The sequence below is a fragment of the Actinia tenebrosa genome, unplaced genomic scaffold (genome assembly GCF_029948245.1).
Source record: "Actinia tenebrosa isolate PJP-AT-01 unplaced genomic scaffold, QUT_ActTen_1.0 PGA_scaffold5__44_contigs__length_20552954, whole genome shotgun sequence".
Taxonomy (NCBI): domain Eukaryota; kingdom Metazoa; phylum Cnidaria; class Anthozoa; order Actiniaria; family Actiniidae; genus Actinia; species Actinia tenebrosa.
In genome coordinates this window covers 8,474,163-8,498,421 of record NW_028292582.1, presented here as the reverse complement: position 1 = coordinate 8,498,421, position 24,259 = coordinate 8,474,163, and the positions used below count along the sequence as shown (strand labels likewise).

Genomic DNA, 24,259 nt, shown 5'->3' with positions numbered 1-24,259 from the left:
TTAGTTTGCTTTTTTTTTTTTTTTGTTTTGCTTTTTAAAAAAAAATCAAAATTATCGTATATTCTATTCATTTTCTTTTTGTACTCGTGTTTTTTTTTTTCAGTTTTACAGTGGCATTAATTTAAAACCTAGAGATGACGACCACTTCAGTAAAACGATTTTCTCTTTACGACCTTGGGAAAAAACAGATGCTTTGGATGTTGGTAATACAACGACTATTCCAATAAATCATATGACTAGTCAAGGATTTAGAACCGAGGCAAACTTACATCAGCATTATATTTCGCTTCGAGGGTCGTCATAAAAGTCGGCTCAATGTCTCTTGTATGATAAAGTGTCAATCAAAACACAATACATTTATATTTTACAAGCACCACTCCCCGTACGTGGCTCTTCCTTAAATAAAGATTGCACCCCTTAATTGTTTAACGAGCAACTCACCTAGTTTGAATTTTTTTAAATATTCAAATAACAATAACGATAATTAAAATACTAGTCACTAGTTTACGATGACTTATTATTATATTATTTTCTGAGATTTCTTGCTTAATCATTGTTAAATTAAAAATTTAACAAAAAAAGTCAAAAATTATATCATTGACTCGACTGCCTTATCCTTGTATAATCGCTTAAATTACTTGTTTACTAAAACTCCAAGGTTATATATCAGTCGAATAAGAGCTACTCTCCTCAGTAGCCTTTTCCCCCTATCGATCCGATTAAGGAGGCGGGGTAAGCATCAAAAGCAACAGGACATGCAAAGACGTTTAGAAAACTCAGACTTATCAGATTGAAAGCTATGGACAATTTATATCTACTAGTGACATTTATAGGGTAGTACAGGCAACAATGTCATTTAGCCAGAATCTTGTGAAACTATGACGCATGCGCATTAGTGATCAATTGCAGATTTGGCGACTAAGAAGAAAAACGGCAGCGCTTGCATTTTATGACTCGGGCCGTTCCACAGGAACCCCGAATAATGAGACGCGATATTCTTCGATTGCACGTTGCGTCATCCATTTAATGAAAGATTTCTCATTAGCATCCATTGTTAACGGCACCAAAATGGCCGCCATGTTTTTGTCTTTTGACTCCCTTAGGAATGCTAACCATCCATCAATATCACTTAGCTAGAAGATACTTGTGAAGAGAAGACTTAAAATTACAGACATATATATCAATTTCAAAGCTAGTCTGGTACAAAAACCTTCGCATATATAGGAAAACTTAAGTCAATGTCATTTGAAGGGAATTCCAAAATAAGCCCTAAAGCTAGAGGCATATCAGTTTCAAGAGTAGCCACATTTAGTAAAAAAACCTTTTATGTATTAACAGCAATATCATCTAGCCACGTACATGGCGATGTCGTAATATAAAATCTGTCTTGATCTTGACACGCGCGAGTTTCATGAGTGGCGTCTTTTGGAAGTCTAACTTAGTTTAACAGCCGCCATGTTGGAGGAATCGAACAGAACATACTCCGTTCGCTTCTATGATGTCATCCAAAATGGCGACCATTATTATGTAGAGCCTATGATATTTATAAACATACTTTATAGCCTATCAAAGCTCTCATAGATCTAGCATTACTTATTGTCTCAGTACTGAAATTGGTCAAAAGACGCCATCTTGGCTAAAATTACCCACCATTCCACAAGGGAAGAGTTACCTATCAAACTACCTAATACTCCTAACAAATATTAAACATTACTACAATGAAAATGCTTGTGAATAAATGAGAAAATACGTGGCCCGCACGTTGGCTGCAATACAGAAGAAACAAAGCACTAGGACAAAAGACATGGCCGTCATGTTGGTTGACTTGGATGTCAGCCAACATGGCGGCTATGACGTCACATAAAATATTGCACAAGAAAAATCAATGTTAAAGTCTTACCTGGTTTATTCCGGCTCCTTCTACACCGAGTGGAAAAACGTACATACCAATCCCCACGGAGGGTGGGGTGCAGGGACATTTAACAAATTTGATTCTCGTTTAAAAGATGGGTTATATTTAACTTTGAATAAGGAGTTGTCAATGTTTTAAAATTATGTAATTTTTTAAAAAGAAATTAAGTCATGCTCTTTTAGTAGAGATACAATACATACCTTATCAGATTAAGCTTCCATTTATTTCAGTTAGTTTCAAGATATCATTCAATGATTCAAATGATATATATATATTTTGTTTATATTTAAAGGGCCACTTGGACGAAAATCGTTCCAAATTTAAAACTCTTTCATTGGAGCTGGAACTTTGCTGAAATAATCTTGAATACATTAAGAACCACCCACTGGAATATCTTTCTAATATTCGAAAGGAAAGGGCCAAAATTTTACGATTTATTTTCGTCCGCCATTAATTTCTTTGACTCACAGAATTCGGCTCAAGAAGACTGGCACGAGTACTTATGACGTCATTTACTCAACCCAAACCAAAACATTGGTGGGTAATGTATGTGCCATGTTCGTAAAACTCGGTTTATTTGGTTTATTCAGAAAATATATAATGTTTTATTCGGTTTCCTAACTACTATATGACCAAACAATGTCTAGGCGCTGAAATTTTTTACTTTCAATAATACTGTCGATCATAATTCGAAAATTTCAATACATCTCGGCACGCCAAGAATCACAACAAAGTAGGACGCATGGACGAGATTCTAGCGGTTCCATCGCGCGAAGTGACTGAGATATTCGGGATTTATTCGAATCATTTTAAGGATAACAACTTTTCAAGGTATATTTACATACAAGGGCAAAGAGCAACCCCACAATTTGGGTCCGCGAGACATCCGACACAATGAAAGAAAAATCTACGAGCTGAGTGACAGACGCCGCTGTCACGCGAGTAATAAATAAGAAACCTTTGACCACAGGTAGCCCAAGCTTGGTTTCTGTGGTGTCCTGTTATAAGGAAATGTATGGGGAATCATCAAAAATTTCAATTAAATCATCAAAACGTGAAATAAAGCCTCGAAATTTTACCTAATCATTGAGAAATAGCACTTCTTTCGCTCTGCGTGGTTATTTTTTGAATTCAGCCCGTTTTAAGGATTTTTTCCCCCACCAGTAAGAAATAAGAGAAGGTTGGAAACTCGGGATCCAAAAGCGAGCCATCACGAGTCTTTGAAACCTCGTACGCCTTCGAATTTTCTTTCCAGCGCCAAATTTTAGTCATGACTCTTTTCTCACATCCCTATAGAACCGAGAAAGTCGCATTAGAGATTAGTCTTCGCGTCTTTAAGCCATGAAATTTGCCTGTATTCACATACTACCTCGCTTGTTCTGACCCGTACTTGGAGCTCACTGTACACCAGTTCAACGGATTTCTTTCGGCAACCGACCCGAGGTCACGCCGGAAGTCTTCGTATCGTAAATGCGGATTCGATTTGGATATCGTATTTCTTCGAAATTATAAGTTAAATACTTTTGTATCTTAGGCTGTTAAAAAATACACTCACCATAATTTTCGAAATTATAAGTTAAATACTTTCGTATCTTATGCCGTTAAAAAATACACTCAACATAATTTTCGAAATCATAAGTTAAATACTTTTGTATCTTAGGCCGTTAAAAAATACACTCACCATAATTTCGAAGAAATACGATATCCAAATCGAATCCGCATTTACGATACGAAGACTTCCGGCGTGACCTCGGGTCGGTTGCCGAAAGAAATCCGTTGAACTGGTGTACAGTGAGCTCCAAGTACGGGTCAGAACAAGCGAGGTAGTATGTGAATACAGGCAAATTTCATGGCTTAAAGACGCGAAGACTAATCTCTAATGCGACTTTCTAGGTTCTATAGGGATGTGAGAAAAGAGTCATGACTAAAATTTGGCGCTGGAAAGAAAATTCGAAGACGTACGAGGTTTCAAAGACTCGTGATGGCTCGCTTTTGGATCCCGAGTTTCCAACCTTCTCTTATTTCTTACTGGTGGGGGGAAAAATCCTTAAAACGGGCTGAATTCAAAAAATAACCACGCAGAGCGAAAGAAGTGCTATTTCTCAATGATTAGGTAAAATTTCGAGGCTTTATTTCACGTTTTGATGATTTTATTGAAATTTTTGATGATTCCCCATACATTTCCTTATAACAGGACACCACAGAAACCAAGCTTGGGCTACCTGTGCTTTGACATGTTCTTTTACAAAGATAATATTAGATAATCGTATGTTTGTACCTATTCAATGCATAATAAACATTTTGAAGCAAATAATAACCGTCCTGTAGTAAACCAGCTAGGAGAATTACGAGCTCACATTTTAAATTATTCGGCACATAGATCTAAGTATATTGTCACAAATCTTTATATCACAACGCAGAATTCATAACATCAATCACTATTAGATTACATTGAAACTTCAAATTTAAGATCTTTATATCATGGACAGTATGTAGCAAATACAAATAATGAAATGAACGTAAGGAATTTTTATGAAAACCTCTTCCCAAGCAATTCTTCTTCTTCTAGTTCGGCTTCATCTTCATACATTATAACTTATGGTTCTAACTCTTCAGGATTGACAAAGCGAGCGTCCAAAGGAGTTTCCATTATATTTGAAGAGGTATCAAAGGTTTAAAAAAAGTCTGTTTAGAGATTCTTTTCACGATAACGCGTTTAAAACATCAAATAAACTTCAGGTGATTTAACAAGAAATGTATGGTCAAAACGACGCTAACATGACGGTGTTGAGTAAATGACGTCACAGCGTAAAACTGCTGTACATAATGACTCGTTGGCCGTGACACAAAGAAATTAATGGCGGACGAAAATAAATCGTAAAATTTTGGCCCTTCCCTTTCGAATATTAGAAAGATATTTCAGTGAGTGGTTCCAAATGTGTTCAAGATTATTTCAGCAAAGTTCCAGCTCGAATGAAAGAGTTTTAATTTTGGAACGATTTTCGTCCAAGTGGCCCTTTAACTTCAAATCTGATTCCATGCATTTTGTTCAATTCTCGACTTTCACATTCCCATAATCCTTTGCGTCTTTGGGGGGTAACCAGAGGGTAAAAACCCACTTATTTTGCTGAAGGCTGATCAGACAATGTTGACAATACCTTGTTTGGTATTCAAAAATAAAATGAAGAAGTAAAAAACAGAAAAAGATAGAAGCTTGAAGACGTTTAAGGTAAATTATAAACATTTTTTCGTAAGTCAATACATTTTCTGTAAGACCAAAACTCTTCATGATCTGTACACGCAAAAATAACTTGGAATAAACTGATAATCAGTATTGTACAGATAAAAGCAGGTATATAGTATAAATTCAATTAAGAAACCTTTCAATTTGGGACAGTTTTTTGATGGTTACCCCCCCCCCCCCCCAAACGCAAGGCATTATGGGGATGTGAAAGTCGAGAATACATACCTTTTAAATTTAATTTTCTATATCTAAAGTTCCAATAATTTATAATTTATAAGATACCAGAGTTATCATAATTCATGCTTTTAAAAATGAACTCGTTTTGCAAAGAATTGTAGATATCTTAAGTCAATAAGTTATTTTTTTAAATCAGGTGAAGAGAATGATATTGGATTGTATAATTATGTCTTATATGGAAATATCTTTCTAATTATGAGCAACTAGAAGCAATTCTTGAATGATAAAAGAGTTGTCATCAATGTAAAAAAAGGTTAAACATGCTATTAAATGTATATTAATTGTGTTAAACTAGTAATTATCACATTCATGCAACAAGATAGATGCAATTAATTCGAGCAATAACTTTATCTAAAGGAAAAGTGGAAATAATCATAATTCTTAAATATTTACTAAAACTAATACATGTGTTCTAAATCATAAAGTGTACAGTATCATTACATACTATACATATACATACATAAACTTAATTTATTCTCAAATTTACAGGGTAGCTCTAACAACTAATATCTTCGAGATACCATTGTTTTAGTCATGCAAATAGTTAATTCTTTGAACTTTTATTAATACAATAAAACATGCAAAGTTAAAATTAAATTTCTCTTTTACATTAGTTAATTTTCTTGATTTAAAAAATTGAAAAAATATTCTCTTTCTTGACTATTAATTATCAGGTAAAATATTTTTTTGTTGAATATTTTATAGAGGCGTTTTTTTACAAGTAATTTATCTTAACTTTTTAAATATTTTTTAAAAATAAAGATCATTCAATGAAATTCTTAAAAAATGGAATAAAAAGCTATTAAGGCAGATCTTATTTAAATTTATTTTGTTTATTTTTCTCTTTACTTTTAGATTTTCTTTTATTTTTGAATTTAATTTTTTTCTTTTTGATTTTTTTAAAAAACCGCAAAAAACTAAAATGCTAAAACCAAACTAACGAATTGAACTTTATTTATTTCTTACAATTAACAAATACAATATGCAAGCAAACAAATTAGTGCAAAAATTGAAAACTGAACAAAAGAAATAAATATTACTGAGATTAATCTAAACCAAAAAGAAGAAAAAAATACAAAAACATATACTTTCTTCAAATATTTTCCTAAGTTAAATATATGTAACACGATTGCAATAGTCATAGTCCCCATCAAAGTTCCCTGCTCCATCTCGACAGGTCGCTGTGCCTTTGCATTGAAGCAAGACGAATGGTGAGCTTCGAAGTAAAGGCACGGCTACCTTACAAGATGGCGCAGGGAACTGTGAAAGGGACTATAAGCTTAATGTAAACAAATAAAGCAAGTCTTAACTTAAAAGTTAAGAACAAAACCTATTATTTAACAAACTATCTTACAACACATTATTTTCTATGGTAAATACAAAAATTTAGAAAAAAACCCAAGTGTAAATATGTAATGTAAATATTCGTGCAATTGGACACAATTTTTAAGCAAGTACAATATTACTATAATATTACCATTCATTAATTATTATTAATAGAATAACAATACTTCTAAATTATTAGATATTTAAATATAATCAATAGATTGAAGATTATCCTAAGTAAATTATAGCAGTAGATTGTTTTTTAGAATTATGTTATGTGTATGTATGTGTTAGCAGTTTTTTAGTATCCAGATGGATTATTAACTAATTATTAATTATTATTAAATTAATGAGATTTTCAGCCACTTGAAAAAGAAACTCTCTCGAAGCTCATATTTTTGCACAAAGATGAAGAGAAAATTGAGCTTTCTTTTCTTATTGAAAACTGGCCTGACTTTTTCCGTTTAAGTTACAGAGATTATAGTGCAGCTTTAAACTTTAGTGGCGAGTCCTATTATATCGACACTTGTAGTGATCGTTTGCGCGCTCTTTTAACGTGTGTGCCTATCACGAGAGCATGCATTAATAAAGTATTATCTTCAGTTACTGAGAATAACATGCAAAATATTTAGTGTATTAAAGAATATTCTTCTCATTTTTCTTTAAATTTCAAAGTATGAATCGATAGAAAACGCGTTCTCGAAAGAGCAGAATTCGCAAGATAGCGCAATCAGTCTCAAAGAACATAAGATTGTTCAATAGACATAAGCAATGAGAAATTTTTCTTGATTACAGTGCGCATGCTCTGTAAGCATGCGCAAATACGATGCAAAACTCGGCGACAATTTTGATATGAATGAATGGACACGAAAGTGGATGATGCTATGTGCATTCAGATTTAAATTTTCGCCATTGATACAGTTTCTGACACTTATTAAGTGTCTTAAATTGTCTCATAAAGATACCGCAAATTTTAGAAGCAAGTTGCTAAGCTCGCAAAACAGTTCGGCTTTCGGTTAAATAATTTGAGTGTTATTCAAATGCCTTTTCGTTATCCCTTCCGAATACTTCGGCAACCCCTCGTTTATCTTACGTATAATATTCGGGTGTTCGTCACTTTTGTTCCTTATCTCTTTGTTATCATTTAGTTTTTTTAGGGATACTGAATTCGATTATCCTTCGGGAAGATCTTCGATTATCCCTCGGGTGCCCCTCGGTTATCCCTCGGTTATTTCTTGGTTATTTCTCGGTTACCCAATGGATTTAGTTAACTTTTAACAGTGAGTAAAATTAACGACTGTGCATACTGGACCTTAGTGCAATAGTGCTTTCGTTCCATTCATTATGATTATCCAACATCTTCTGCCACGCCGCGATCTCTTCGCCCTCCGCGTCATCCCATGTCTCCGTCTTAGCACCCATTCCCAAACGCAGTCCTCCCAAGAAATCATTACTCGTTCCTCTATCCCAGTCCCACACTGTTACCTCCAAGGAGCGGTCCATAAGGTCTTCCAATGTAAGGTGTTCGTAAACGAAGGAGATGTTCCATTTGGGGTTCACGTTCTTTTTGATCGTCTGGGTTTTCCGTTTTGTCTTTCTGCTCTTGTCTGGTAGTAGATATCTGGTTTAAAAAAATGGTCAGCTTAACGTGAGATGGTGACGTCAGGTAAGGTATATGAGTGTTTTTGTTGTAACTAGTAATATTAAATGCTGGCCATTTTGAAAATACAAATTTAAAATAGCTAATAGAGTAAAATAATGATGCTTTTTAAATACTGTTTCTATGAACCAGTTCAATTTTTTATACTTAATTAAGCCTTAAAAGACGTCATACTTATAAGCATATTCATTGGAAGTATAAACCTTCATAACTTAGAGACGCATCACTCAAATCAAGAAATATTTTACCATTCAACTATTTACTTCATGTAGAATCAGTACTGAAAGTATTGTCGAAGGGTTCATTTGCACTTTAAATATAAAACTGGTTTCTCAGTTTTACTGAATTTGCGTTTTTCAATCTTGTGGACGTCAAGTTGGATGCGCACGCAACCTTGAGAAAACGGTGTATTCGGCGCATACTTTAGCACTTACATCTTGCAGAAAGGATCAGAAAATCCATTAGCATCTTTAGCTTTGAGGTTGTGTCCTTCCTTGATTTGAACGTGTAGTTCTCCTCCTTCCTTTTTCTTTTTTCCTTTCTTTGGTTTGATTCTTTCTTGAGGTACGTACATTAGTGCAATGACTAACTCGCCGCTGTATTCCATTAGAGAATGTTCTGGTCGCTGTAAAAAGGTTTATATAAAAATGTTCTGGTCGCTGTAAAAGGGTCTACATATAAATGTTTTGGTCGCTGTAAAAGGGTTTATATATAAATTTTCTGGTCGCTGTAAAAGGGTTTATACATAAATGTTCTGGTCGCTGTAACAGGCTTTGTTACGCGAAGTGGCGAAAACACCCCTGACAGAGTCGCACTACCTACCCTTTCTCGTAGAGGATACCATTGAGGAGAAGGGTCTTCCCAGGAGAACCCAGACTCATCGTACGACGCCATAGGAAGCAGGACCTCTCCAAGGAAATCATTGTGTCCAAAACGATCGTGATTCCAGACACACAACCAAAGAGAACGTGTCAGCATTTCATCGAAACTTGTCTTAAACTGGGAAAAAATCAACCAATCAAATTCAAGAGTTCTATCACAGAAAATTACTTGATAAGTTTTACAAACATAACCCAACCCTTCCTCCAAGGTGGAGGAAACAATTGCATAACACCCCTTTCATCACCACGCAACAGTTTTCAAGCCCCCTCAATATGTGATAACCCCCCCCCCCCCCAACCACTTTCTCATAATGACTTAACTCCCCTAGCAATTTTGCCCCCCCCCCCCCCCATCCCCCATGCAATAATAAATGAAAGCTCCCTAATGGTTACTAATTGGGGCTGTGTGGATGTGTTTAATACAACAAGTGAATAAGAAGGACTAGTGATTACTAGTTTGGACTGCTTTGGTGTGTTTAATACAACAAGTGAATAAGAAGGACTAGTGATTACTAGTTGGGGCTGTGTTGGTGTGTTGAATACAACAAGTGAATAAGAAGGACTAGTGGTTACTAATTGGGGCTGTGTGGATGTGTTTAATACAACAAGTGAATAAGAAGGAAACATAAACACCGTTAAAAAAGTTCTTTTTTTACTCCGACGAAAGACTAACGTTCAAAACGACAGTAAATAGTTTTTTCCCAGGTTTTTTCCTTCTTATCACTTACTATAAATAAAGTTGGTCATTATTGTTAACGGTGTTTTTCTTACAGATAGTATCTCGTCGAATTCTGGATTCAATGTGTTCTTTTTCACTTTGGTTTTACGTTTTCCTCCCTTGGTCTTGTCAGGCAACAGGTAGGCCTTCACGTACCTAAAAAATATATTTTCACAAAATTATACTCTTATAAGATTTTTCTGTTTGCTATCATTATTTTTTGCCAATCATCTTTAAATTACTTCTATCTTTCCCATCTCTTACGAACTCCACCCTCCCTCAGCGTCAATGTTCAACGCAAAGAAAAGCCTTCTCTAATCACAGCTATTTCGCAATCCACGGTGGAGTAGTAGTAACGCCACTCCCCTTCAAAAATAGAGAGTTTTAGATTTACGTTCACGGCAAACTTGAAACGTCAGTTTACCAGTAAAAAATTCTTTTAAATTACTGAAAAAGAATCGCAAAAAAGTCCAAGTAGTAGAAAAACAAAAGAGTATTTGCGCTTGGTGAGAAGGTTTGTAAAAGGTAAAGTAAAATACAGGAAAACTATGAAAACGTGGTCACGTTTGCCGTTTGCGGGGAGAAAAAAAAGTCAATCTAAAACTCTCTAATAAGTTTGTATTCACTCACGGGTCTGATCGGTTTTTCTTGGTGTCAACCGGTGCTATGTCTTTCGCGCGGTGAACCTGAACCTCTAACTTGCCAACCCTGTAGTTATACTTGAGTCCAAACTGTACTTCCCCAGTGATTGGGATGTTACCATAGTGACCTTCGCCTGCCTCGCTGTAGTAACTCACGATACTTTCACGACTTCCCTGGAGAGTAAACGAGCAAAATATTAGAATAAAACAATACCTCTATTTAGCGGATACGACGAGCATTCCCGATACTTTTACCTCAGCATCCCTACCGGGCGGATATACACCCTTTATTAATGTGACCCCATACCCATTACCGAAGCTAGATAGAATATACAAGACTATCAGCAAAAAAATACGTCTACGCCTCTTTACCTTGGGCGTAATGTACTCCTATCTCACGCCACGTGTCATTCCCTAAAGTATCATTTCTTCCTTTAAGGTTTGTGCTAGGTTGCACATGAAAAGACACATGAATATGGATACAACTCGAACAAGGAATCGTGTCATTCCCTTGAGTGTCGTTTCTTTGTTTAATGGTTGTGCATGAGAAGACACATGAATATGGATACTACTCAAACGAAGAACTTGTTTAAGAATTGACACGTGGTTTTAAATAAGAAGATATGACGCCTGAGGTAGAGTTCTATATTACAGACCAATTGTCATTCCCTTGAGTATTATTTCTTTCTTTAAAGGTTGCACAAGAAGACACAAAAATATGGCTCAAGTTCAAACAAAGAATCTTATTCTCAAGAGAATGACACGTGGTCTGAAATGGGAAAACATTACACCCAAGGTAGAGGTCTGTTCTAAGATAATTCTTACTTCTTACCATATCAAAACGATCAGACAGACTTCGGTTATTAACATCTACTCCATACTCAGCAAAAGCTTGATCGATATCTTCGACAGGTTCATCGTTTTCATTGTTTTTATATCCAGGTATATTATCATCTACTGCAGTCGTTACTATCTCGGGCGGGACTACTTTTCCCCCACCAGTGTACTGGAATATATTTAAATAAAACATTAACCATTTATACATTACCGGGCGTATTTATTCTGCGCTCGCAAGGGGATCTAGTCTAAAGGGTATTTACCTTTTAAACCAATCCATCTGGTTGAAAATTTCAGTTTGGTAATGGTAAAAAAAGAGCGGGAAAATTTGACTTCCGACAGATGGTACACGCGTCTACCGGAAGAACCGGGAAAGAGCGGGAAAAGTGGATTACCTCAATCGGAAGACCGAGTTTTCTGGAACTTTCCGATCGGATTGACACATACCATTTGTTTTCCAATCGCAATTTCCGGTTTCCAGGTAAATCGTGGAAATCGCTCAAGAGCTCTTTCCGATGCCCCAAAAAAGCCCTATCGAAAAGTCTTTGCGATAAGATGGATCAAAAGCTTTTCCTAACCGAAAACGCGGAAATGAAACCTTTCAAGCCATCTAAAAACTTTCAAAATGGATTGGATCGAAAGGTTGTCCTACGACGCGAAGCGGTGAGAAAATAAACCCTCTTAAACAAGATACTCACAGTTTCTTCTAGAGTGTAACCATCATCTGAAAATGGACAAAAACAAAAAACAAAAACAAAAAACAAAAAACAAAAACAAAAAAACAGAAAAAATTAGGGAATTAGCGATAGAAGTAGATACTCAAACAAACAAAATTACCAAACATTTCCACTTTTTTGATAATATCCAATAAGTTGTTTCTCTCCATTTTCACTTTAATAATTATTGATAAATATTTTCCAAACTAAATTTGTGAAAAGAGACTGAAAAACTGGAGAGCGAGGGAAAAAACTCTCAAATCAAGAAGGTTATTAAGTAACAATGAGGAAAACTAGGCGACAATGGAGCGCGCAAAGAAGTGATTATAACTGGACGTTTTAAAACTTACGAAACATTCAGTGAAACTTTGACCGATATCAAGTAACACTGGAGAAAACTTAGGCGCCAATAAACAGCGCAAAGGATTTGATTACTGTAAGACGTTATAATATTTACGAAAAATTCAGTGAAACTTTGACCGATATTAAGTAAGAATGGGGAAAAACTAGGCGACAATTGGCCACGCAAAGAATGACGAATAAAACATTCAACAACTCACAATGATCCTCGTTTTCTGGGGGTACATGCGCCGTGTCTCGAGCATCAATAAAGTCGGATTCGTTATCACTTGGTAGTGACTGCGTCGGTGTATTGAAGTCTGAATGGGACGTGGTCTCAGAGGGCGTTTGGACCTCTGCCGTTCGAAATGAGTCTACTGATTCTGCGTTTGATTCCGTGCTTAAAGTCCATTCTTTGCTAACACTCAAACTATCCTGTGAATAATGAATAAGATAACAAAATAAGAATATGCTTAACCATAGTTAACCTCTATTAATCATGGCTTAACCAATAGTCCCTTTCACAGTTCAATGCATCATCTTGAAAGTAGCCTTTTCTAACACCTTGGACAATTATTCACATCATTGCAAGCTCACCGTTCGTCTCTCTTCGATGCAAAGGCACGGCTACCTTTCAAGATGGCGCAGGAAACTGTGAAGGGGAATATTGCTGTATTAAGGTGTTTTGTTGCTTGGTACGTTATTAAATATGTGAATTGTGATTCATCAAGCAAATGTTTCTCAGAAAAAAATATCCGAGCTCCGGGTTGGCCTGGAGCTCGCAAATTTCCCCCCGACAAAGAAAGTGCGCTTGTTGAAACACAATTCACACCCTTAATGCCTGTATTATTGCGTCTATTGTTATCGAATTAAGAAAGTGTTTAACAGTATTAAAACTGTATCTTGTCACTGAACAACGACAATAATATTTTTTCCATATTTCAGTTATAAATACAGATTCGCAATTTGCCCCACTTTCACTCCCACACACTACCACTTCATCCAACATTTTATAGGTACAACTTTCTTTCTTTCTTTTCCTTCCTTTTCTTTCCTTTCTTTCTTGCTTTTGTATTATTACCTATTGTCTGCGCGCTTTGGCCTTGCGCGCGTACTTTATTTGTATACGTATATACCTATCCCAAAAAAAAAAAAAAACGTTGTCATCGCCAAAGGCAATAGGCGATAGGTCATTCCAACATGGAAATGGTTTCGTTGAATACAAAGAACATTGAATCAGTCTCAACGCTAAGGTCCAAGTCCTTAACGATAGTAAGAAGAAGAAACACAAGTCATTCCTGCTATTCTTGGATCTTGAAACGACCTATCACCTATTGCTCATGGCCTATCGTCTATTGCCTATCACCTTAGGCGATGACGTTTTTTGAAATAGGTGGCGTTAAACGTCGCTCCAAACATTGTACCCTGATGAAGGGCGCTTAGCCTGAAAGCCCGGTTATTACATTCATAATTTTAGGGCTGTTGAAGCAGTTCATCTATAATAACTTTTAGTCCTTTCGAAAGTTATCTATTTAAAAGTTGTGCTGCTTGGAAAAATGCTTTATTAATTTTTTCTTTACATTGAAGAAATAAGGACCATACCTCCAGACCTAAAGCTGAAGCGCAGTATGGCAGCGCGAAGCATTTACGGCTATGCCGGAGATTTCGGCCCCGACACCGCTATCCATTCACTGATCAGGAAGCTCGGCCGAAGCCTAAGGGAGAGGTTAGTCGGCCCCTAGTCCGTAGATGATTAACCCCTTGCTATGACCAGCGAATTTGTACAAGTTCCTGAGAAACGGAGGTCTCTACGTTGTCATTACGCCATGTGGGATGAATTTTGAACACTTTAACTTCAGTTTGACATGCGCACAAGTAACATGGACCGTAAACTATTACATGTATGACCAGCGCGTCTGTTTCTCGCACGCGCACGCGCAGATGATAATAATAGAGAACTTTGGCACGACGTTCTTTCTAAGTACAGCAAACATCAATTAAACAGCAGTTCGACGTCAGGCGTTTTCCGTCAAACTTTCTACATTTAGGAAGTTGTTGCTGGAAGAGCCGCCATATTGAATTTCATTGATGCTTTTTCTGCGTGTACAGGTTTCAGACGTGTGTCTGGGCCTGATCCCTAGCAGTTTATAGCGGTAAACCCGATCTAAAGGTCATTATTGTATTATTTCCGCTTGTCTTTGCGTTTTTAACTGTTCTAGTGTGAACGAGACAATACGCTATAAAGTGACGCTACCGTGAGACGAAAACGGAGAGTTTCGAAAACGCATAAGTATGGACAAGGCTTAAGACGCTTCGTCAAAGAGGCCGCATTTTTTAACGTCTATTGATTTGTAACAAACCAACAAACAGTCAGACAGTTAGGCAGACAGATAGTTATACAGGTAGAAAGACATGCATACAGACAGACAGACAGACAGTACCTGTGAATAAGCCGTCGAACCTCTTTGTGGTGGCGAATACTCATCTTTCATTCCTGGTAACGGATAATGATCCCGACTACCACTATTATAATGGTATCCCTGACCCGACCCCTGACTTGCTATTGATTTATATTCGTCGGAATCATCTAAGCTTTTCTCATCACCATCTCCATCATGTTGCCCTTGGTTATTCTGTTCTTTCTGAGGAGAATGTTCGTCTTCGTTGAGGTAATCAAAAACGGGTTTTTCTTCTTCTTCGTCGTCGTCATAGTAATCGTCCTCCGCTTTTTCTCGCTCGTTTTGGAACGAATCGTTATGTATCGTGTCGCTTCCTAAATAGCAAAATAGAAGATTTAGCAAAATCAGTAAATGGATTTCCTAAGTCTAAAGATTTAGTGAGTGAGTGAGAAAACCAGATGTGCTGTAGTGGCATAAACCCTATATGTAAACATGTATAGTAGTATCTGGCAGAAGGAAAGGAAAAAGAGAAAGAAAGAGAGGAAGGAGGGAAGAAAGGATGGAAGGAAAAGGAAAAGAAGGAATTGGAAAAGAAACTCTCATTAAGAAACATAAAACGCGCAAGCGTGCTGTGTGCAGTTGTATTCAAAGGTCGTGAAAATTGGCAGAGCATGAGAGATGTGTTAGGGGAAGCACGAAAGTCCACAAATGCTTCATGGTCCTTTATGACTGCACACAACAAAGCAAGCAAGTTTTTTTATTTCTTTCATAAAGTACAAATTAGAGAAGTCCTTTATTTCTGATACGAATGACAAAATAGAAAGTGCACGGGCGTGCTCTAAATTCATAATGTTAATTTTTACACTTAGGTTGCGTTCATAATGTATGGCAGAGGGGGGGGGGGCAGGTGAAAGTGAGGGGCGATCAGGAAAATTTTGGTAGGAAAAAGGGGGGGATGGGCAAATTTTTATCAGAAAAATGGGGGGGATGCACAATTGTTGGAAGAATCTACAAGCCTTGCTTTGGGGGATTGTATTTTTTTGCATGACTTTAAGGGGGGGTGTTAAGAATTATTCTGGATATTTCAAATTTTCACTTGCCCTCCCCCCCCACCCCCCCCTCACCCTGCCATACATTATGAACGCAGCCTTAAGACTTAAAAATAATATAGCTTGCTACAATACAACATTAAAACTCACAAACCTTTAGAAGTTTCGTGGACATACGTTGGGGTCGAAGATCCAGAAGATGTTTCTGCAGGGCTCTCATCTTTATGGCTATCCCTTTTAACAGGCACAGCCTTCGCATATGGTTTGATGTAGTTCTTGTTTACTTCATGAGTCTCGTTGTCATCGGCTGATTCTGCTGTATGGTACGAGGAGTCATTAGCTTCAGTTTCACGAATGGCTGACATGTGGACTGGGATTGGTCGATGAAGTTTCTCATGGCTTTCTGGGTTTAAGCCAATCACGGGCGGTGCTGGGGGCTCATCTGAAATCAGCAGTACATACACCCTTAATCATAGCACCTCACTGATTACAGACATGAGAATATATCTCAAATCTTTTTTGCTTGGGAATAATGCTTTCTCATTTTGGGCCATAAAATGAGAATAATATTCTCATTCTCATAAGATTTATCTTGAGAATAAGATTCTCAGTTTTAACAACTACTAAACAAAGAATTTATACTCTAGGGAATGACATGAGGTCCGAAATGGGAAAACATTATGCCCAAGCTAGAAAGTTATTTTTCTAAATTCATTCAAAAAATTTTCTTGTAAAACTTTCTCATGCTTAACATTATAAAAATTAAAATCCTCTCCCCTCATCATAGACTGAGAAATAGCAACATAAAACATAGGACATTAGCATTTTGGAGTCCAATGTTGTGCAAGGTTTATGGTTGTGCTGTTCCGCATTTAACAAATTGACATCAGTTTTTTATGTGTCTGTAAGCTTATTGACAATAAATTGCGACATCACATTGTCAAAGTAGTGTGGATGTGGCCGATTTGTTTTTTACATTAACAAAAACGATAAAAACTTCTAATTTTTAGTGATCAAAACAACCAACGGAAAGAGCATACACTCAGCTTTATCTGTCTGTCCTCTTATTGATGACAAAAAATAACCGATTGATCAGCTTGTGAGAAATTTGTAAGTTATTGTAAAATAATTAATTCTTACTTCAATTGATTCACCACAATAATACATTAAAAGGTAAAAAATTGAAACGATTATCAGAGACAAAATATATATATTTAAAAAAAATGACTGGGTAAAATCAGAACTTATGTCCCACTTAAATTGATATTTTCCCACTGAGAAAATGAGCCATTTGGCAGAATAAACTTGGGATATTTGTTTCATAAATATATCACCCTTGACACTCATCAATATTTTTAGACTTGGCAACTATTGGGGCCATATAGATAAGTTTAATCAAGTTTAGAGTCATTTCCAGTTTTTATCCGTTCTCATTCAAGTGCCCCTTAGATTTGATTTTATTCAAGTCAGGATTGCAAGATCAAGAAACAACAAAACTAGTGTGTTGCTAATGTCAAAAAAACCTAATTTAAGGCAGTTAAAATTAATTCATTAGCATGGCATTGGGTTGTTTGGTAACGTTCAGTGAGTCATAATTAGATATAGGAATCAATAATAAATTAAAATAAATTTTTTAGTAAGTTTTGACCACAAAACCATGAATTAACACTGGTTTCCTATTTTACCTCTCAAACCTCCATTAGATTAAATTGTTTCCTCGATTCCCAGGAGATTCAAGTTTCAGAATTAATATAAAGAGGTCTCATTTACTAGGGCTAGGGAAAAACTGTGCCTTGGGTATTTAATATATTGGGCAGAGGACATGGTACACTAGGCTGAGGTCTGTTTTCAAGGTCAAAAGCACAGTTAAGTGTTTTTCTCAATCTGGACTGGCTTTAAGCATGGTAGAATAACTTTTTTTCCAATTTACTTTTCCAAATGTCATCGTTCACAATTTATTTTATTGTTCAGCAATCTGTTATTCCATGCGTACATGTGGATAGCCTAAAAGCCAGGATACTGGACTGCAGTCAAAGATAGAAAATACTGCTTCTTTGCACTTGCCCATTCAGAGTGCTTCACATCAGGCATTGCAGTATTTTCTCAATACATGCCTTAACTAGGTATTTTCAATGATGTGGGATAAAGCAGACATGATATTCACTTATGACATGTCATGGAATGTCCCACTTGTCACTCTTATTTTCTTAACAAATGGACTTGGTCTAAAGGCTAGAAGTATATATATAGGCCAAAAAAAAGTGTGTTTCCTGTTGTGGACCGACCCTAATTTTCTTGCCGATTTTTGCCGACCCTAATATTTTTTTCATTCCCAAATGCACCACAGGGCTCCCAGTAAGCTCATTTCCACTGTTGTATTAGTAAAAGAAAAATCCGACCTACCGAACCCAATTCTTTTTCTCATGCAACAGGAAACACACTTATTTTTTGTTTAGTCTAATTAAATATCTAGAAACAGCTTCTCATTAATCCCATATAGGTAACTGTCCAATTATTTTCTTAATTGGACAGGTCTTGTTTATATGGGATTAATTAGGCAGCTATATAATTAATAGGTAATGCGGGCGGCGCGGGTGGTCGGGATGCTGGTGAAGGGAGGGCGCGGCTGTGGCGGGCGGTGGGGGGGGGGGGGCCCGGAGGTGGGGAGGTGGCCTGGGCGCCGGCTCGGATGGCGCGCGGTGGCGGGAGGCGGGGGTGGGGGCGGAAGGGGGGGGGTGAGGGGAGGGTTGGGTGGGGGTAGCTGGGGGTGCGGAGGGGCGGGGCAGCGGCGCGAGCAGGGGGGGGGGGACGTGAGTCGGTGCTTCTCCGCATGACGAGGGGGCGTGGCTGTTCGCGAGCGGGGGGGGCAGGGGCTGGGGGCGGGGGGGGCTGGAGGGGGGGTGGTGGTGGGTGGGGTTTGGGGCGGGGAGGCGCGTGGTTCGCTCCGGGGTGGGGCGATCGGGTAATTGGCGGGCCAGAGAGTGTCGAGGACGGAGGCCTTAGAGGGGGGGCCGGGCGGGGCGTGGGGACAGGGCGGCGTGGTCGTGGTGGAGGAGAGGGTGGGGAGGGTGGGCGTGGGGTCTGGGCAGAGGGCGGGCGGGCGCGGTCCTGAAGCCGGTTGGGGCGGTTGGCCGGGCGTAGGTCTTACGGCTGAGGAGGGGGAGGGAGTGTGGGGTGGCGTCGTGGCCGGGTGGGGTTGGGGCGGGCGCTCGGGTGGGGGTGTGGGGGAGATGGCGGGCCGGGGGCGAGGGTGCTCGCGGGGGGGTCCGCGTGGGGGGGTGGAGGGCTGGCCAGGCGGGCGGCTATGGTGGGTGGGGGGGGAGGGGCGGAGGGGGCGCGGGAGGGGTGGGCAGCGGGCGGGGGGCGGTGGGGCGTGACGGTGAAAAGCGGTCTGGTCTGGCGAGGGGGACGTGGGCTCGGGTGGGGGGGGGTTGGGGAGGGGGGGGTGAGGAGCGGGCTTTGCGGGGGGTTGGGGGCGGGAGGGGGTGGTAGGGGCCCGCGTGCGGGGGGGGAGCGGACTTGGGAGGATGGGGGTGGCGGTTGGGCGGGTGAGGGGGGTGAGGTGCCGCGAGGGGGGGGGGGGAGGGGGGGCAGGGGGGGGGGAGCAAAGAGGTAGGTGATGCGGGTGGCGCGGGCAGCAGGCAGAGGGCGGTGGGCGCGGGCGGATGGGGTGGTGTGTCGGAGGGGGTGGGAAGGCGGGTTAGGAGGCGCGGTGGGCGGGTGGCGGACGGGGGGAAGGGAGGGGCGTGCGCGCGCGGGGGGGCGTGGGGGAGGATCGGAGCGGGAGGGCTTGAGGGCGGGGCGGGGGGGAGGCAGGGGGGAGAGGTAGCCGGAGCGGGATAGGCGCCGAACTGGGGGAGGGGGGGGGGGAGGCCTGTGGTCGTTGGAGGGGGTAGTAGGTGGCTTGGGCGGGTGGGGGGGAGGGCAGGGGAAACGGGTAGGGTAGCCGGGTGGGAGGCGGGGGTGGGTAGGGGGGGAGAGCGTCCGGAGTGGTCGCCGGAGGGGCGTACGCCCGTGGCGTGGGAGGATAGGGGTGGTAGGTGGGGGGATGGGTGGGGGGGGCGAGCGCCTTGGAGGCGTGCGGGGAGGGTCGTGGGGAGGCGGCCGGCGGACAGGGGAGCGGGGGGGGTGGGAGTGGGGCAGGGCAAAGGGGGGGGGGGCTTGGAGCCGACGGTGAGGGGGGGCGCTGCGGGGGGGAGGTTTGAGGCGGGGGGGCGGCGGGGGGACGGGCCGGGGCCTGTCGCGGGGGCAGGGCGGTCGGCAAGCGAGGGTGGGTGGGGGTGTTCTAGAGGGGGGGTTGGGGGTTGCAGGGGGCTGGTCTGCCGAGCGGCCGGATAGGGGAGGGGGAGGCGAGGGGTGGGGGTGGGGGAGGGGCGGTGTGTGGGGGGTGGGGGGGATGTGGTGGGGGGGGGGGCCGGGAACTCGGGCACGCCGTAGTGGCCGGGTCGGAGGCGAGGGGTGGGGGCGCTGGTGGGCGGGCCGGAGGTGTGCGGGCCTGGCGTAGAGGGTCGTTTGGGGCCGGGTGGAGGGGGGGGCGGCGGGGTCGGGGGGGCGTGGCGGTGTGATGGGGGCGGGAGTTAGCGGGGCCGTCTTTGGGGGGGGGAGGGGGGGGGGGTGGCGCGCGGGGGGCTGGGGGAGCAGGCGGCACGGTAGTCGCTGTTGGGGGCGGGTGGCGTTGGGGGGGCTTGTGGTGGGTGAGCTGGGCGGTGTGGGGAGGGCGCGCCGGGTTGTGGCGGGGGGGGTGCGCGGGGGGGTGCGGCGCGCGCCGGGCGCGCTGCGGGGTGTGGCCACTCGCAGCTGCCGCGGCCGCGGGTTGCGGCGAGGGGCTGGCGCGGCTGTTAGGGGCGGGGGGGGGGGGAGGCGTTTAGCCGGCGCAGAGGAGTGGGTGGGGAGGTAGGTTTTGAGGTGGGGGCGGGGGGGTGGGGCGGCTGTGGGTGGTGGGGTGGGGTGTGGGGGCGGGGCGCCGGGCAGTCGGGTGCCTCGCGCGGGGGGCGGGGGGAAGGGCGGGAAGGGGTGGGGGCGGGGGTGGGGGGTTGAGGGGTGGGGGGGGGAAGTGAGGGGGGGGGGGGGGTCGGGGGGGTGGGTTTGGGGGTGGTGGGGAAGGGGGGGGTGGGGGTGGGGGGGAGTGCGGTTCCGGAGGTGGGCGGGGGGAGTCGGCGGTGTGCGGGGGGGGGGCGGGGGACAAGCGTCGTGGGGGTTGTTGGGGGGAGGAGTGGCGGGAGTGTGGGGGGGCGTAGGCGGGGTGGGTCGGTGGAGGGAGTGTGGGCGGGGTGCGTCGCTTTCGTGCGGGGTCCGAAGGGAGGCACACGGACAACGCGGAACAGGGAGGAAACTTTCGGGTATGGGGGGGGCGCGGTCGGGCGGGTGATTTGGTCCGCGTGTGGTGGGGGGGGGGGGATCGGCGGGGGGGTCGGTGGTTGGGGGTGGGTGGGGGGTCGGTGGGGGGGGTGGTAGGGGGGTAGGGCGGAGGGGTGGGCTTGGGGGGCGGGGCGTTTGTGGGACCCAGCTGGGGGGGTGTGTTCGGGGTGTAGGGGGTGGAGGGGTGGGGTGTCGCGGAGGGTGGCCGGGGCGGGTGGGCGGGGATTTCATGCTCCCCATGCATCAAGAAATAATTAGACTCGAAAAATTCCTCTGACTGCCAAATTGGACTCGGCCTACGGCCTTATCCAATTTTGTCAGTCCTCGGAATTTTCCTCGTCCAATTATTTCTTAATTGGACAGCATGGAGTCCTATTACACATACTAATCTTTATTGAGTGTGAATATTGAATGGGTAGAACTGTGGTGAAATAATGATAGATGTGTTGATCATCACAGTGAATGAGCGATCTAAGTGAACACTGTAAAGAAAGACTTGAAAAAATGATTTCAAGCTTAAACAGGAATCGAACCCATGACCTCTGCGATGCCGGTGCGATGCTCTACCAACTGAGCTATGAAGCCAATCCTGTTGGCGAGCGGTCATTTTTGTTGGGTTCATCTTTATTGAGTAAACTACTTTATCTTTTGATGATTTTCAAAAAGGACTTTTAATCTTATTTGTGAAAAGGGGAAGAAGGGAATAGTAATAACCCCCCCCCCCCTCACCACCCCTACCATATGGTGCTGATCTACCACCCAATAAAAGCATTGTATAAGGAAGTATATTAGAAATTTAGATTGCTTACCTGCAATGCCGTCTTTACTCTTAGTCGAGGCTTTTCCTCTCTTCAAAGAGGCTCTAATCAATGATGTACCAAATAGTGTCCGTGCCTCACCCTTTGTCCTTGCCTGTTCGTAAAACCATGCTCCAGACTTAGCTTTCACATCCCTGAATTATGGGGAAAAAGCCAAAGGATTTAATAGAACATAGAAATAAAGTCTCAAGCTTTACCATCGCAACGTCATTTTTTTTAGTGCTTTCACCACTTCTTTATTTATAAGTGCTGAAAATATTAAAATTTCTTTAAGCAAAATAATAATGCTATAAAATGTCATATAACGATTTTGTCACTATAAATGTGTATCGTGCATGGCTGAACATTAATACAAGAGAGAGAGATCAAGTTGGTTCAAATTCCTAGTCTATAATATCACAATGTGAAGATATTCATTGTTATTTTAAAACTTTTTGATAAATAATCATTCAATTATTTAAGATATTTGAAAATTGTTCTTGCACAGGCAAGTAAAAATGTATGCCTTTATGACTGCATTTATTACGTAATTATATATATATATGATTAATTCAAATTAATATAATTCCAAATGCAGGAATGGAAAATTAAGCAGTATTAAGCTTTGTGCCAATTTAAAACTTTTGACATATCATGTTATTATGTCATTAAAAACATAACTAAAAACTTATTTTATTGAAGAATTTTGCTCTCATGATTAAACTAGAATGTTTGTACAATTTAATTATAGGTATTTATAACTCGCTCATTAATTATTAATTAAATATTGATTGAACTTTTAAACAGTCTTGTTTACTTGGTCTAGAAGTTAGAATTAAGATTATAATTATTATTGCTGAGTAAGTAAAAGAAATGAAAACTTTTAGGCAATATATTGAATATAATAATTGAGATAAAAAAGACATTTATGTTCTGGTCTAAAGTTTAAAATGTTTTCGTGATAACCTAATGTTCTGTCTAATGTCGTCACAATAAAATGAATTTTTTTTTCACAAAACATTGCAAAAACTCTAATACTCACCTGACTTTCCCACACAAAGTACACAACCATGAATCCTTCAGAGGAGTTCGACAATTTTTACAAACTCTAGCCTTACATTTTGGGCAAAAAGCACCAGTGTTGAACAGCACTCCAAAACTTTCATGACACCTTGCACAAACTTTAGCTGTTGAATCCGAAGTATCTGATATAGCTCCAGACTTTTTTACACCGTCTAACTCTTTCTTTAATTCGCTGAAATAAATAAGATAATCATTAGGTGGCTTGAATTTAAGAAAGGAAGGTTTGAGAAGTGTTGTTTTTGAAACACGGGTGGTCCAAACAAACGCCAAACATAAATGTTGAGCACTTAATCTTTGGCTGTATAAAATGTAAGCTCTAAATTTTTAATAAAACTTATATACATATTTTCTTACATACCTTAGTCTCTTTTTTTCCTGTTTTCTGAACACTTCATCTCGAGCTAAAACATCTTGCAAAGCATCTCTCTCAGACTCAGTCAGAAAATTTAGATTAATATAAATATCGTCCATGTTGGAAGTGGTTCATACTCAAGTGCATGGCATGTTCACAATCAAAAGAGCAGTCAATTCTTCAGAAAATTTTACTTAAACCTGGCCGTCTAAACAAGTTAGTCTACCGTTAATAATTCATCATTTCCCTCTACTTGGTTTTGAATCACCGTTAATTATATTTTATTCCTCTGGCAGTCTACTAATGAATACAAGAACTACACTCCCCAAACGTTCCTCATAAGAAACGATTCTATATAAAAAGGTTTCTATTGTTTTAAAGCCAATCACAGCAGGAGACGTCACAAATAGCTGAACGGCCCCACTGTCGTGAATAATAAATATTTAGTGTCCAAAATTTTAGATTTCAACTATCTTTGTTTAAAAATTAAAATGATCATGCAGATGGTGAAATGATTTGTCTTTGTTTGATGACTGTAAAAGTTTTTTGGTCAACCATAAAAAAATGTAAATATGCCAATCAATTTTTAACAACATGATTAAATGAACTGAAAATTATAGTAAAAAGGAATGTTTAGCTTTTCTTGAATAAAAAATAAAGGAATAACTAAAGGTGGAAAAAAAAAACCGAAAAAAACTCGGAATCGTGAA

At 41.0% G+C, this 24,259-nt stretch overlaps 1 protein-coding gene across 2 annotated transcripts in view; it reads right to left on the bottom strand.

The window, feature by feature from the left end:
• LOC116294313 (uncharacterized) overlaps nt 1-23,910 on the bottom strand; it is a 47,637-nt gene extending 23,727 nt beyond the window's left edge. For both annotated transcript variants that reach the window (XM_031701897.2, XM_031701898.2), the window contains exons 1-13: nt 23,556-23,910; nt 23,157-23,369; nt 22,127-22,269; nt 16,114-16,401; nt 14,953-15,284; nt 12,733-12,946; nt 12,155-12,180; nt 11,452-11,625; nt 10,609-10,793; nt 10,032-10,134; nt 9,202-9,378; nt 8,814-9,004; nt 8,032-8,340 (exon numbers count right to left, since the gene is read on the bottom strand). In XM_031701897.2, coding sequence (XP_031557757.1) covers nt 8,032-8,340; nt 8,814-9,004; nt 9,202-9,378; nt 10,032-10,134; nt 10,609-10,793; nt 11,452-11,625; nt 12,155-12,180; nt 12,733-12,946; nt 14,953-15,284; nt 16,114-16,401; nt 22,127-22,269; nt 23,157-23,369; nt 23,556-23,668 — 2,468 coding nt within the window. In that variant the 5' untranslated portion in view covers nt 23,669-23,910. The remainder of the gene's footprint in view (nt 1-8,031; nt 8,341-8,813; nt 9,005-9,201; nt 9,379-10,031; nt 10,135-10,608; nt 10,794-11,451; nt 11,626-12,154; nt 12,181-12,732; nt 12,947-14,952; nt 15,285-16,113; nt 16,402-22,126; nt 22,270-23,156; nt 23,370-23,555) is intronic.
• Between the last annotated feature and the right edge of the window lie 349 nt (nt 23,911-24,259).